At 51.8% G+C, this 14,526-nt stretch overlaps 1 protein-coding gene across 1 annotated transcript; it reads left to right on the forward strand.

The window, feature by feature from the left end:
* The first annotated feature begins 369 nt into the window (after nt 1–369).
* TSKU (tsukushi, small leucine rich proteoglycan) lies at nt 370–13,404 on the forward strand. Its single transcript, XM_082784532.1, has 3 exons — nt 370–519; nt 2,900–2,984; nt 12,319–13,404. The coding sequence occupies exon 3, from the start codon at nt 12,326–12,328 to the stop codon at nt 13,382–13,384; it is 1,059 nt and encodes a 352-aa protein (XP_082640658.1). The 5' UTR covers nt 370–519; nt 2,900–2,984; nt 12,319–12,325; the 3' UTR covers nt 13,385–13,404.
* The last annotated feature ends 1,122 nt before the right edge of the window (nt 13,405–14,526 follow it).

Raw genomic sequence — 14,526 nt, forward strand, 5'->3', positions numbered from 1 at the left:
TAGGGCTGAGGATAATTCTGGACCGAGCCCACAAAAGCAACGGGGTTACAAAGGGTTGTACCCGGGGAGGGGGATGCAGGGCAGCAGATGCCGGCTGGAGACCTCCCCTTTTTTTTAAGAGAAAAAAAAAAAAAAAAAAAAAAAAAAGAAAAGAGAGAAGTGGGGTCTGCCAGTCGCCCAGCCGAGCACAAGTCCTGCCTCCTGCCTCCTTCCTCCTCCTCCTCCTCCTCCCAGATGTTCCCTTGTGTGCAGCCATCTGTTGAGCTCCCTCCTCCCTCCTCCTGCGGGGAAGGGGGCAGCCCGCCTGCCCGGCCAGCTGCACGCCTTGGAGGAGGAGGAGAAGAAGAAGGAGGAGGGAGGAGAAGGAGGAGGAGGAGGAGAAGGAGGAGGGAGGAAGGGGACACCCGGCCCCCAGGCTTTGCTCTTGCCGGCTGCCGGCGGCGCCCGCTCCCCGCCGTGGGAACCGGCGCTGCGTGGCCGTGGGAAGCAGCCCCGGGGTGGGAACCGACCCCGGCCCCGGTGAGTGTCCCCCCCCAAACCCCACGACCCCCCCCAATCCCCTCCCCACGCTTACAGGCAGCCGACAAAGCAGCAGCCCCCTCCCCATCCCCAATTCCCCATTCTGGGGAATGGGGAGCTGGCTGTATGGGGGGGTCGGGAGGGTGCTGAGTCTCCCCGGGGATGCTCAAAGCCGAGCTGGGGGGGGGTCTCCTGGCCCCCCCCCAACACCTCCGAGCGAGGAAACTTTTGGGGTGCCACGACTTTTTGCCCCGCGTGGGACCTCAGCCTCTCCAAAAATGCAGAGATGGGGTGTCTGGAGAGGGGAAGCACGGAGCTCCGGTGGGGAGGAAAACCACTTTCCCCCCACCCCTGGCATCCCAAAAGGGGGGGATTTGGGGTGCGGAGCCTCGTCCGACCCCCCCACCCCCTTCCGAGCTCTGCCCGTTCCCTCCCCGCAAGCTGCAGCCGGGGCAGGACGCGCGGCTCCGGCCGGGTTTGGGTTTTTTTTTTTTTTTTTTTAATTTTGTATTAGTTTTTCCCCCTTCTCCTTCCCCGTGCAATGGTGGCTGCGGAGCAATCGGGCTTGCCACGGCTGCAAAGTAATCCGAGCAGCAGCTGGAGGCTCCGCACCGCCTCCCGTGCCCAGCTTCAGGGCTTTGATTTCACACAGGGCTCCCTGTCTGCCTTCCTCCCTCCCCTCTCCAGCGGGGAGCCTTTGGGGTTTTTCTTTTTTTTTTTTGGTGTTTTTTCTTTTTTTTTCTTTTTTTTATTTTTTTTTTTTTTCCCCCTTCGGGTTCTCGTGCTGTAGCAGCTCGTAGGGGCTCGCTGCTCACCCTAAAAGGTAAGGGGAGAAAAATCGGGGGGGGGAAGCTTAGGCAAAGCTTAAAAAATGGGGGGGGATTTGGGATGGGGCGAGGAGGCGCAGGGGGGCTCAGATAAGGGCAAGGCAAAGCTCCCCGCCCGGGAATTTCCCCTGCCTCTAAGTGGATTAAGCTGGAGGGGAAGGTGTGTTTGGGAAAGAGGGGGGGAAGGGAGAGGAAGCAACCCAGGATTTATTTGTTTGTCGGGTTCTCTTCTTGGGAAAAAAGGGAAAAAAAAAAAAAAAAGCTGCCGGTTGTGACTTTTGAAGCAGGAGGTCAGAAAGCACGGGGTTCCCCGGCTAACGCGCGCACACACACACACCCTGTAAACTTTTAAGCAGCTCCATGGAAACTTCTTATTAATGCCGGAGGCGTTAAAAGCCCCGGAGCCCGGCAGATTTATTAGGGCAGTCACCCACAACACGTGTCGGCCCTCTCCAGACAAAAGGAAACTTCGCTCCTCCGCCGGGGATGAGCCCGAGCAGGGAGCAGCGAGGATGGAGAGAGGGGTGGAGGATGGAGAAAAGAGTCAAGGCGTTGGGAAGTGGCCTTCCAGCCATTCCTCATCGTGGTTAATTTGTGGGGCAAAGCCCCAAAATGATTTAATTGAAGTGAGCCCCAGAGCAGTGAGAGCCCTGCAAGAGCCGAGCCGAGCAGCGTTGGTGGCGGCGGCTTGGAGCTGAAAGATTTCCCCGGGTGCCTGCCGTGCTAAATCAGCTGCCGTGAGCCTGAATAAGCGCATTCACTGGAGTTACAGTGGGAAACTTGTCTCCCGCGGACACTGTGCCATTGCTCTGCGGAAAGCAGCCGGTGCCCGTGGCTGAAATCTTGCATTGAGCCCCGCTCCGGAGCCCGGCTGGAGGCGCGTGGGGCGTTATTGCGGCGGTAGAGTGGTGGAAAGGCAGATTTAGAGCAACGCCTCAGTGGTTTTCCTGGGAATAAGGAGAGGCTGAGAGGACTGGAGGGAGCCTGGTATGTTCCCAGGAGGATTTGCAGAGTTAAACTCGGGTGGCTGCTCCAGGAAGCGAAAATGAAGGCAAAGTGGGTCGTGGCCACCACTACGCCGCCTGCACACCGGCCTCTGGTGTCTTTATATCCCCTGGGAGCCAGCCCCAGCCCTGGAGAGGCCACGGGACACAGGAGGTGCTTGCTCACACGTGGTTTATAAACGGGGCTCCGAGCTCAGACACCACCAGTCTCCGGTCCCAGAGGCAGCCGGTGCACGGGGTGAGCAGCTCGGGGCAGGTTGGGTGCTGTGGGAGACACCCCGCTGGGAAGGAATCAGGGGTTTTGCTCCAAGAGGCAGCAGGACGCGATGGAAAAATGCCTGGGAGGGATGAGGATGTGACTGACACCCCCAGGGGACCTTCATTTTCTGGAGAGGGAAAGGCTGTGAGGGGTCTGCAGCACCCCTCTTTTTCCAGCTTGGCTCCAAGGAAAGAAGGAAAAAAAAAAAAAGCATGGGAGGAAGGGAAGAGAAGAGCTGTAAAACAAAGCAAAAATGTAAAAGCTTTTGTCTTTATTTTTTTTCCTAATAGAGGAAGGAGCATCCCGTGCTCTCCCAGCCCTGCAGCCAGCAGCAGCGGGTGCCACCCTGGCGCAAGACAGAGCTGGGAAAAGGAGGTGAGGCCCCGGCTTCGGAGGTTTACACTTTTCCCTCCATCCCTAAGTGCTTTTTTTTCTTCTTTCCCTCTCTTCTCCCTCCTCCCTGCCCGGCTGGTGGGGACAAGCAGAGGCTGGAGGGGGGGATTTAAGACAAGGCATCCTTGTCCGCAGCCCTCCTGACCCCCGGCGCCCCCGGGGAGCGGGTGCACAGCAGCCACAGCGGTGCTGGCAGCCTGGCAGGGTATCAAAAGAAACTTCCGAAACGAACAAACGTGGAGATGTTGGGGGCCGGGAAGAGATAAAGGCTGGCTCGAGCAAGCCCTTTCTTGTATCAAAACTTGGCACCTGGACCCGTGGCGGCGAACGGATGAGCAGGCACGGCTCAGCGCCATTCATTACAGGGGAAGCCTTGAGATTTCTCATTCCTGCTGCAATTTATTACTAATTTTTTATTTTTTTTAATTTCCTGGAAGCTGTGCAGCAAGGAGGGGGGGGGGGGGGGGGAGGAAAATGCCTGCTCTGGGAATCACCCTGGCCTCCCCCTGCTCGGGAAAGGCTGCAAGAGATTAACTCAACCTGGCTGCCGAGCGCGGGACATTCCTGCCTAGCATTAACCAGGCTCCCAACAGCCTGTTGGAGCAGTGGCAAACTGGAAAAAAAAAAAAAGCAAGAAAAAAAAAAAAAAGCACTTTATCTCCTCTGCAGCCAAGCAGAGGGCCATGTGCTCTGTGTAAGAGCTGAGCTCTGGCATCTGTGGGGTTTCTTTTCCTTCCCCTTTTCCCCTCGCCAGCTTCTTTTTAGCTATCTGTGATGCTGACTTGTCGCCTTCCCGTTTGATTCCTGGGTTGTGATGGGTGGGAGAGGGGAGCAGAGCTGGTTTTTAGGGGTGAGGGAAAGTCCTCCTGGAGGAAGAGGGGTCCCCACTCATGGGAGAAAAGCGGGGGACCTCCTATAGACAGGAGCCAGCAGGTGACTTGGGGATGAAGGGCTCTGATTCCTCTCCATCAGGAATAGCTGTAGATCCTTTAAGTTTTTTTTTTTTTTCCTTTTTTTTTTCTTTTTTTTTTTTTTTTCTCAAAGGTGACCTGCAGGGGAAAGAAATAAGACTTTCTAATTTGACTTTGAACACGAGATCATCGAGAAAAAAATCAGACTTAAAAGCAGAGCCCTGCTGTGGCACACGGGTCAGGCAGCTGTGATTGCACACCCCCACCACATCCAAAGCTCTCCAGCTGGGGCAGGATGCAACCCCAGCCCCCAAATCCCCTCTTTCTTCCCAAAACCTCCCCTAAACAGGGACACAGGGAGGTTTCCCACACTGGGACAGAGGAGGCAATTCCTCCAAAGCCCTTTAGTACGGGTGCAAAGGCTCAGTGACCACCAAGGTGTGGTGCCTCTACCCTGGAGCAGGTTCTTTGTAGGACATCTCCAGCTCATGGGATCACAGGATCACGGGGTGGCTTTGAACGTGGTTGGGTTCGTGCTCTGGGTGGAAGCATTGCTCAGCAAAATCGGGTCAAATCAGGTTAGGATTTGGCTTAAGGCAGGGTTAAATGGTAAATTCTGGGTGGTTTTGTGTGTCCTGGGTGACGTGGGTCATCGTGGCGTGGCACAGGGGTCACTGAGGAATGGGACAAGGATGGGGACAGTGGAGACAGGGCATGGGGCAGAGCCTCCTGGAGGGGCAGGCTGTAGAGAGGAGGAAAAGAGCTAAGGAGACACCACAACACCATGTTACAGGGGCAGTCGAGCAGCATCTGGTGTAGGAACCACGGTGGGGATGATGCCCTGCTGGTGAAGCCTTTGTCAGCCTTACCCAGACCCCCTTCCCCTCCCCAAAACCCTTTCCAAATCTTGCAGGAGACCTGCTGGGCATAGCAAATATCTCACATCCTTCGCCGGGGTGGGGGCAGCTCCCAAATCCCTCAGAGATGCTCTGCAGGGCGGCCACCACGCCGAGCGGCCCATTGTGCGCAGCGGTCACGTTGTAAGAATTATTTGGGGGCAGGGGAGGATGCCAGGAGAGGAAGGAGACAGGAGCCTCCCTCCAGCTGTGCTGTTTGCAACAATAACGGCCAGGATTGTATTTATTATCTCCTCCGTGGAGGGTCTGCAGCTGCATGCTGACAGCCACGGGCGGCGAAGGGGCCTGGAGCTCATTGCACGGGGAAAAATAAAAAGTAATAATAATAATAATTAAAAAAAAAAAGCCCATAAAGAAATCCCAGGCTGGCCAAGGCAGCACCAAAGGGCATCCAGCCTAACGTTGGCTCCCTGATTTGCTCTCCCTTATTGAAGCCAGCAGCCCTGGGAGGGTGGTGAGGAGATGGGAGGTTGGGAGCTGCTGCCTTTTGGGGAGATAAATCTGCAAGGGGTCCTCTTAAATCCCTCCCCTTGAGGCTGGAGGCTCTGCCCTCAGGGGATTTCTTTTCTCTGGGCTTTTCCCTTGATTTTGGCCAGCGACCTGTTGGAGGAAAGCTCTTGCAGCTTGAAGGAGAAAGCCCTTGGAGATGCAGGAGGATAAGGGTGAGCTACCTGCTCCAGGTGCACAACGTGGCCAAGCAGCTCCGGGAACAGTTAAAACCAAGGAGTGTAGGAGGCTTTCTCTCCCCATGCTGTACCTCTTAACATTTCTCCCTGGTCTGGTGCATGGGGAGCATCCCAGAGCGCATTCCTCTCGGATTATATCATGTCTCCAGGAGCTGGAGTGTTATGAAGGAGCATGGACACAGCAGGAGCTGGTAGCGGGACTGGCTGAGGCTGGGAGTCAGGTGTGGGAGAGCATCGTAAAGGGCTGAGGCTGGAGGAGCAACTTCCTAGGATCCTTTTAGCTTTCAATAATTGGCTAGCCTAAAAAATAAGAGCATTAATTAAAGCATGAAATGCCAAAAAAAAAAAAAAAAAAAGTATTTTGTGCTTGAAAAATTCACATCAGCTAGTTGGTTTATTTGCTCTGATGTCCTGACACCAGGAATGGCAGGACAGGAGGGGAAAGGATGTTCCCTGAAAACCCTGAAATCCTGCATTTTTTGGGGTACCCCATTTGAGCCCACGCACTCTGAGCTGCTGGGAAGCAGCCTGCTGGTGGTGCTGCTCCCAGTTTCCACGGACCAGCCTGTGCCAAAGTGGAGATGCTCCAAAAGCTGAACCGTCCTGGGGCTGGTGTGGTCAGGAGGCAAAGGAGAGCCCATGATGCTCTTGTGTGTGTAGCTTCAGAAACGCCTCCTCCGGGCACAAGCAAAGCTCACCTGAGCAAAATTAATTTCAAAAAGCCACGGGAGACTTTTTTTCCCCACCAAGAGGAGCCATTATAACCCGAGAGAGGTTATGGCTGAGAGGGAAGGTGGATTTGGGGGCAGTTTTGGGAATTCATTGCAAATGTGCTGGAGTTTGCAGCGACCTCTTAGAGCCTGGCGTGAAATCCCCAGGAGCTCCCATGATGCATATTTTGGAGGCATGTTGCTCCCGGCCCTATTTCAGCAGGGGATGGATGTAAAATCAGCTGGAAGGCGCCCCGTGGGCTGGCGAACCTGCCCGTGCAGGTTTCCCCTTGTCGGAGCCAAAAATACCCCGCACCGCACCTCGGTTTCCTCCTGGGGTTGCCGAAGTGGAATAAACTGTGAGTGGTTCAAGCCCTGGGATGATAAATCACCCCTGGCCTCTTGCAGAGCAGCTGGGATTCATGACATAAACAGTCAGAGAAAAGATTATTTTAACAGGGCTCTCAATTTCTTTTGTGAAGAAAGGGGATGCGTCTGACTTTAAAAAAAAGAGAGGGTGTTTGAGCTGAGCAAGAGGTGTTGCTGAAACCAGAGACACCAAACCCATGGTGCGATGCTGCTGTGGGGTTTGGAGGTGCTTGGCTCCCTCCTGACCGTCCCCATGTGTCTTCTTCTGGTGGGCTGAGGGGCTGCTTGATTTATCTTTGGGCTTGCAAAGCGCTTCTGATGCTTAAAGGTTTGTCTGGCTGTGTTCTTGCTCATCTTACCCATCCCATCGCCTGTGATGCCCATAAAAATCACCCTAAAGGATGGAGAACAGTTCTGGGATGTGGGTAAATTGTTCTTTGGCTCAGTTGCTGCTCCATGCTTGGAGGTGACAAAAACAGATGGAAATTAGGAAGCTCTGGGGGAAAACAAAGAGTGGGGTCTTGGTTTTCCCTTCCTTGGCCCTTCTGGCTCTTCTCACCCCAAATTCCCTGCTTTTTGGCGAGATCCAAGTCTTGCAACGATAGACTTGACAATGCGGTTATTTCCATCCCCAAAATATAGGCCTGTTGCCTAAAATTGTCTCATAGCCTGGATTCCCAACCCCACTGGGTTAATTACTTGCTAACGACTCCCCCTTGGCAGTGGGGCTGTTGACTGGATACAAACGAGGTGGCCTTACATCCAATATCAGCAATCATTAAAGTGGAAAGGAATTTGTATTTTTTTCCCCCTTCTCCTGCCCTGTATTTAATCCCTATTTTCCCAAGTGAGCAAAAAACGTCCATGGGATGATTTCAGCTCCTCTTCATGCCCTCGGTGCCTCTTTACCCAGGGCCACAAGGGCTAATTCTGCTGTCCCAGGGGCTGAGTAGCACTTCACGCTGGTAAAACCATCTCTGATAACGTATCGCCCAAAAGCAGTTCAAGCAAAGGCTCCTGATAGAGGGGACTGATAAATCAGGCTGAATTTAGAAGTGCCAAGAGACAATCCCCCATCCTGCTGTCACCAGCACCTACGGTAACTCCATGAACTCCCCAAACCCATCAAAATAAATGCAGGATCAAACCTCACAAACAGATATGTTGGATCTCACTAACTCTCTTCCTAAGCGTAAGAAGACACAAGTGTAAAACCAGGACCCCAAAACAGCTAAAACCAGAAATTTTACATCTACAGGTCCCATCTACACCAAAACTCCCCCATAAAGAAGCACGGATTGGTTTAATGACCTTTGCAGAGGGGGCACACGCAGCTCTTTGCACATGGGGACTGCTTCAGGGAAGAGCAAAAACCTGGATGACCTTTACTTTTGATGGGTTCATGGAAAAAAAAAAAAAGAGAGAAAAGTTGTCAGCAGCAGTTTCTTTATCACGGGAGGAGTGTGTGATGTGAGACAGGGGATTAATGCTCTCGTAGGCTGGTTGGAGCCAGTTTTGTTGTGTGCTCACGCTGCTGTTTGGGATCCAGAGACCTGGCTGTGATTGCGGCTGCAGCGTCACTCGGGCTCGGCCCGCTGGAGCCCAAACCGGAGAACTGCAGCTGGCACTGGTGCTGCGCCCCACCTGATCTTGTTTGACACAATAATTAAGGAAAACATTAAAAAAAAAAAAAACTCTCCGAAGGAGTTCTGTTGTTTAAGAAGCGGCTCAAGAGCATCCTGCCACTGTGGAGCTGCTGTCCCAGCTGTGTCTTGGAGCCTCCCAAGTATTTATAGAGAAAGAGCCAACTTTTTCTCTCTTTTTTTATTTTTTTTCCCTCCTTTTCTTCAGCAGCCTGGAGGATTTATGGCTTCTATCATATCCCATGCAGCTCACTACATTTTCCAATAGCGTTCCCTTTGCCCTGCCCCCCCTGCTAGAGGCAGCCAAGTGGGCCTCGTGGGCCTTCCTATGAAGATTTTGCCTTTTGTTCTCTTGGCTGACGCAGGAGGCCAAAGAGAATCCCCAAAACTTTTGCCTTGATGAAATATTGATGCTTGCGCAACTCCTCCACCCTCTGCTAAAGCAGTCGCTTTATTTGCAGGAGCGGGACTCCTGCCCTTCCACTTTGCCTCTTGCCCTTAAAGGCTGCTATATTTGCTCTTAAGCCAGAATGCTCTAGTTTAAGCTGCAAATTCACCAAAAAAAAATGGAAACTCTACCCACATCTGTGCCTTAGACACAGATCTGCTTTGCTTGGGGACCACCTCTTCTCCCCATTCCTGTAATCCTGCAGCTGGGCAGGAAAATTTGCTGGACAGCTAACACCCAATGGGGAAAAAAAAACGTTAGTTTTTGTTGGATGGGTGAGCATGGGTCTCGTCTTTGGTGGGTTTCACCCCATTCTGGAGTGATTTCTTTCTCTTCACCCTATCATACAGACAACCTGGGGTGTCTACTCAAAGATCACCTGCATCTCCTCACCCCCAATGAGAGGATGAGTCCCTGAGGTGTAGGCTTCTATTCAGGGTGGGATGTGACTGCAGATCCCTCCCGGGTGGGAAGCAGGTTTCTTTGGGAGGTTTAAATTGGATATCAGGAAGAATTTCTCTATGGAAAAGGTTGTTAGGGATTGGAATGGGCAGCCCAGGGCCGTGGTGGGGTCACCATCCCTGGAGGTATCTAAGAGACGTGGATGGGGTGCTTAGGGACATGGACTTGGTAGTGTTGGGTGATAGGTGGACTTGATGATCTTAAGGGTCTATTCCATCCTAAATGATTCTCTGGTTCCACAAGGTGGCAAAGTCTCAGCTGTGGATCACTGGAGCAGTGAAAAAAAAAGGGTTTAGGGGATAGCAGAGGGGGAAAAATGAGTGCAGTGGGAAGTGGGACTTTGCAACACCACCACGGCAGGGCTTTCCCCTCCTGCACCCCAGACCCGGGTTTCCTCTGTGATCTGTTTTTAAAATCAGAAGTGAAAAGCTCCCCGAGGAAAGCAAGGAAAACCAACCCAAGGGGTGGTCGTCTTCTGGTGGCTTCTTCTTTTTCTCGGTCACCGTCCCAGGCGTTGGGGCTGGAGATTTCTGGGCCGTGGTGTTGCCTCCGGGTGAACGTCCCCAGTGCTGCAGGAGGACAACTCATTTCTCTTTCACGAGGGGATACCTTGGCTCCCTGCCTCTATCAACAGAGCAGCTCGTAGGCAGCCGTCCAAAGGCAATTTGATGCGGTTTCAAATACACACTGTACGCAGATGAACTGTAAATGCCTGTGGCATGTTTCCTGCCCCGTTTCAAAGAGCTGTATCGATTGCTCCATGCAGCAATAAAGCATGCCCATACCTGACTAAGCTCTTCCTTGATTATCTGGCAATACAAGAGTCTCTTCGTTGTACTGGAAGGTGACCAGCACCTTAATTTCTCCTATCTTTTAGGAGAACTGGCCAAGTGGCTTGTTAGCCGAGGAGTGTTTCATGCTGCTCCGTAAGGGACTTTTTATCTGGTAGTAACAGATCGTATCTCATCTGCAAAGCGATCCCAAAGCCCAAAAGGGAGATTTTAGGGTGCTGCTGCCAGGAGGGAAAAGGAAATAGCTGCCACATAAGCACCTGATGGGGTCTGATCCAGCTCCCACCAAAGCCAATGGGATGCCAGGAGGAACTGAGCTGGAGTTTCAAAGGAGGATTTAGGAGGCACTTTTCCTGTTGAGACCTTGAGTTGGAATAGACATTGGGAGGGAAGTGGAAGAAGAGCCACCAGGAGACTGAGGTGACACTGGTGCAGGTGCTTCCCTGTAGGTGAAATGTTTAACATTTTTTTTATTTTTTTTTTATTATTTTCCAATGGGCTCCCCACTGCTCTCATTTCCCCTGGTAATGGAACATTTCAGTGTGTTTAAAAAAAAAAAAAAATTTAAAAACAGCTTTTAGTTTAGGAGTGGCTACAAAATGGAGCAAGCTGTGGTCTGTATGCAGAGAAACAGGGTGGATCAACCTTGATGTCATTAAGAAAGGGATATCTGGATACATGTCTGCAGAAAGCAGCCCTATCCCCTCCTATCCCCTGCATCCTGTCTGCAGACACGTGTGTTTTCTCAAGAAACCATTGAGATGAGATGAGACTAGGGCTCATCTTACAGCTTTTTTGTTGTTTCTGCAGAATTATGTACCCCAGAGGATCGCGTGTTGGCCTTTAGCAATGCTCTGGTTGCAGGCTTTTTGGTCCGAGTCCCAAATTCTGTTTTCAGGAGGGCTGGGAGTTGCTCCCAGACAAGTCATACCAGTGATCAGGGTGATATTTTTGTAAATACATTTTTCCTTTCGCACTTCTTTTGCCTGTTGGCAAGTCAGCCCTGGTGGGTCTCCTGAGAAGAAGCATGGGGCCAGGATGACCATGCTGGAAGGGGAGAGAAATTTCTGCCAAGGGGAGGTAAAAGGAGGTGTGAGCTGCTAGGAAATGGTCCTGGGGAGGTGCAAGGGCTGCGGGGAAGGGCAAGTGGGAGAGGTGATACTGCAGGGATATTAATAAATTGTTTTTAAACAGAGGTGGGAAAGGTGAGGATAGAGACCGGGGGCTGAGATGGGGATGGGAACAAGAGTTTAAAGGGGATTTTTTTTTTGACAAATAGTGCTTGGCATGTGAGTCTGGTCTGCTTTGGTGGGAGGTGTTTTTTTTTTTTTATAGTTAGTGTCCCAGAGACCTGATTTGCAAGGCATGAGGAGCCACCACCTGTGGCTGTAATGGGGACCAGCAAGGACAGACCTGCTGTCTCGGCTCACATGCATGCTCCAATTTACTCCCAGGGGGCAAAACTGAAGGGTTTTTGTCTGGCTCTGGAAACCATGCGGTCACATTTACCTGTGGCTGAGCTGTTAGAATGTGATCTGAAAAGGGGAGCAAAGCAGGGGACCTGCAGATCAGCCCTTTTCAGCAACGGAGGGGCAGAAATGTCTCAGAGGGAGGAAGGTCAAAACCAGAGGGGTGGAGAGAGCTCCTCGCTTGCTGGCAGCATTAATCAGGGAGAATACTTAATGTAATTAGCGAACACTCCCCAGGGAGTCTACACGAAACAAATTGGCTCTCCCCACTCAATGCCTTTGAGGGAGCGCTGGGCTTTGTCCTGCCTGCCACCATCTAGAGGCGTTCCTCTTGGAGGATGCTCTGATGATGCCATTCCCTCCATCACCTATAGGAAATTTGAACAGTTTTGGTTTTCCCTGCTTTGATGGGCATTTTGGATGCCTAAAGTTCTCATTGAATGCCCAGCCTAAATGATTTCTGCTACCTGGTTTCTCTCAACCTGGTTGCTCTTGAAGCCAGGTGCTCCCAAAACGCCCATGGATGCCCTGACCTCTGGGTGGGACATGGTGAGATCTGGGTGCTGAAGTCCTCTGGGCTGTGAAAAGGCTCAGAGCTGCCATTTAGCCTCATGTTGAAGGGTACAGCTGACAGGGTGCACGTTGTGTAGATTTTGCTTGAAGGCAGCCTATTGCTCTTACAGCGAATTTCCAATTGTATGTTAACTTGGTTATTTCTGCAAAGGCTGTTGACCCGTTTTCCTCCTCCATTAAGGTTCCCACTGGGGTTCACAACATGAGAAACACGGTGTTTGGGGCATCCATGCTATTTAAGGGTGTACTTAGTCTTTCTCTTTGTGGAGACAGAACTCAAACCATTATGTGCCTTCAGTAAAGTAAAGGCAATTAAATCTACTTTCTTGTTCTCCAGGTCAACAATGCAGTTCACAGCCTGGTTCAACCTGCTGCTTCTCCTTCCCTGTTTTGGTACCACCAAAACCTGCTTCCCCGGCTGCCAGTGTGAAGTGGAAAGCTTTGGTCTCTTCGACAGCTTTAGCCTGACCAAAGTGGATTGCAGCGGCATAGGCTCGCACATCGTTCCCGTCCCAATCCCTCTGGATACTTCCTACTTGGATCTGTCTTCAAACAAACTGGAAACAATCAATGAATCGATGCTCACTGGCCCCGGATACACCACCCTGGTGAGCCTTGACCTCAGCTACAATAAAATCGCCAAGATTTCCTCCACAACCTTCTCCAGGCTTCGCTACCTGGAGTCTTTGGATCTGAGTCACAACTCTCTGGAAGTCCTTCCAGAGGACTGTTTCTCCAGTTCTCCTCTGGGTGACATAGATTTGAGCAATAACAAGCTTTTGGATATAGCTATGGACGTTTTTGCCTCCAAAGGTCAAGGAAAACCCCTGAATGTGGATCTATCCAATAACATGCTCAGCACAATTACCAGGCACCGCGAGAAGAGCATCCCCAACATCCAGAACTTAAATCTGTCTGGAAACAGGCTAACGTCTGTGCCCAACCTCCAGGGCATTCCCCTCCGATACTTAAATCTCGATGGGAATCCTCTAGTCAAGATTGAGAAAGGAGACTTCGTGGGGCTGACAGATTTGATTCATTTATCCCTCAGTGGCCTGCGTGGCTTCAGAGAGTTATCTCCGTATGGTTTCAAGGAATTGCCAGCCCTCCAAGTTCTGGATTTATCCAGCAATCCTGATTTGAGGTCACTGACTGCCGACGTTGTCTTTGGCTTGAACTCCCTACAGGAGCTCAACCTCTCTGGGACAGGCACGGCATCCTTGCCAAAGACTGTGCTGAAATACCTGCCCTCCATCAAAAGCATCACCCTGGGGAAGAACGTACAGTGTCTTAAGACCATCAAAGAAGGACAGTACCACCGACAAATTGGGGTGACCAAAAAAGAGGTCCTCAGCTGCCACGACAGCCACGGGGCCGTAGCAGCAGCGCCTTACGTTTTGTGATGAAAGAGGAGAAAAAAGGGATGGGGGAGCTGGGGTGGGAGGGTGGGGGGCCGTGGGGTTTGTACAGGTGTCGGACTGAGATGGCTTGCAGTGTGCCTTTTGTAAAACTGTTGATAATTTATATATTTGTACATGCCAAGACTTGATTGTTCGTGGATTTTATACATTCGCCAAACACGGCCCGCCTCCCCTGCAGGCTCCAGATTGCACCCCGGGGTGCTGAGGGCCAGCACGCAGCCCTGTGGGAGAATGGGACCGAGCTGCTCTGCGTGTCCCAGGGCAGAAGAGCTGCTCTGGAGCAAATCTTCCTGCCCCAGACACGCCTGCAGGAGCACACCAAAACATCCCAGCTCCGTAGCTGTTGGCTTACGACCCCGCGCTTCACCCTCCCCCTTTTTTTAATTATTATCCCCCAAGAAGTGCCTTCTGGATGTTGCCTTCATTAGCAGCACCCTGTTCCCTGCCTTGCACTTTCAGTCTGAAGAAGCATTTCCAGACAAACCTGAAGGCAGGGTGCTCCTAATGTGCTGGTTTTTACATGTTGTTTGCATAGATGTGCAATGAACCTGGAGGAAGTAGAGAACTTTTCCCACTCTTTTCTCCCTATTTTGCCATCCAGATCCTTTCCATGTCAAATTGCTTTAGGTCCAGCCTTGGCAGCCTCCTGTCTCTTCAACCTTTTGTTGCCTGGAGATGATGTGCAGCAAAGCAAGAGGAGTGGGGAGAGAGGGGTCTGCCAACACCCGGGCACCAGCCTCCCACGAAGCAAATTAACCGAGCTGCAAAGCGATCGTGGAGCCTCACTTTGGAAGAAAACCAACTCCCTCCTTCCTTTCCGAATGAGCCCAGGAGGAAATTTTGACAAGGATTCTCATCTCAGTGACCTTATCGAGCCAAGACGCAGACCCCAAGGACCTCAGAGGAAGCTGTTTCTAGGCTGACGTTCCCCATCTGAACTCAACATCTGCGACTCAGCTGGGCTCGTGTCAGGCAATTTCCAGAACGTGCCGAGGGAAGAATTAACACTGATGCCTGCAACCCTGGAGCAATTTGACTATTAGGGGAAGGATCTTGGGGTTGATTTTATTCTAGCATTGTGGCTTTTTTTTTCTCTCCCACAGCTCCCTGGCTGCCAACTGAAA

This window comes from Aythya marila, assembly GCF_965140915.1.
Source record: "Aythya marila genome assembly, chromosome: 1".
NCBI lineage: Eukaryota > Metazoa > Chordata > Aves > Anseriformes > Anatidae > Aythya > Aythya marila.

Excerpts from the sequence above, each read along its gene's own strand:
- TSKU (XM_082784532.1), top strand. The coding sequence starts at position 12,326 with ATGCAGTTCACAGCCTGGTTCAACCTGCTGCTTCTCCTTCCCTGTTTT.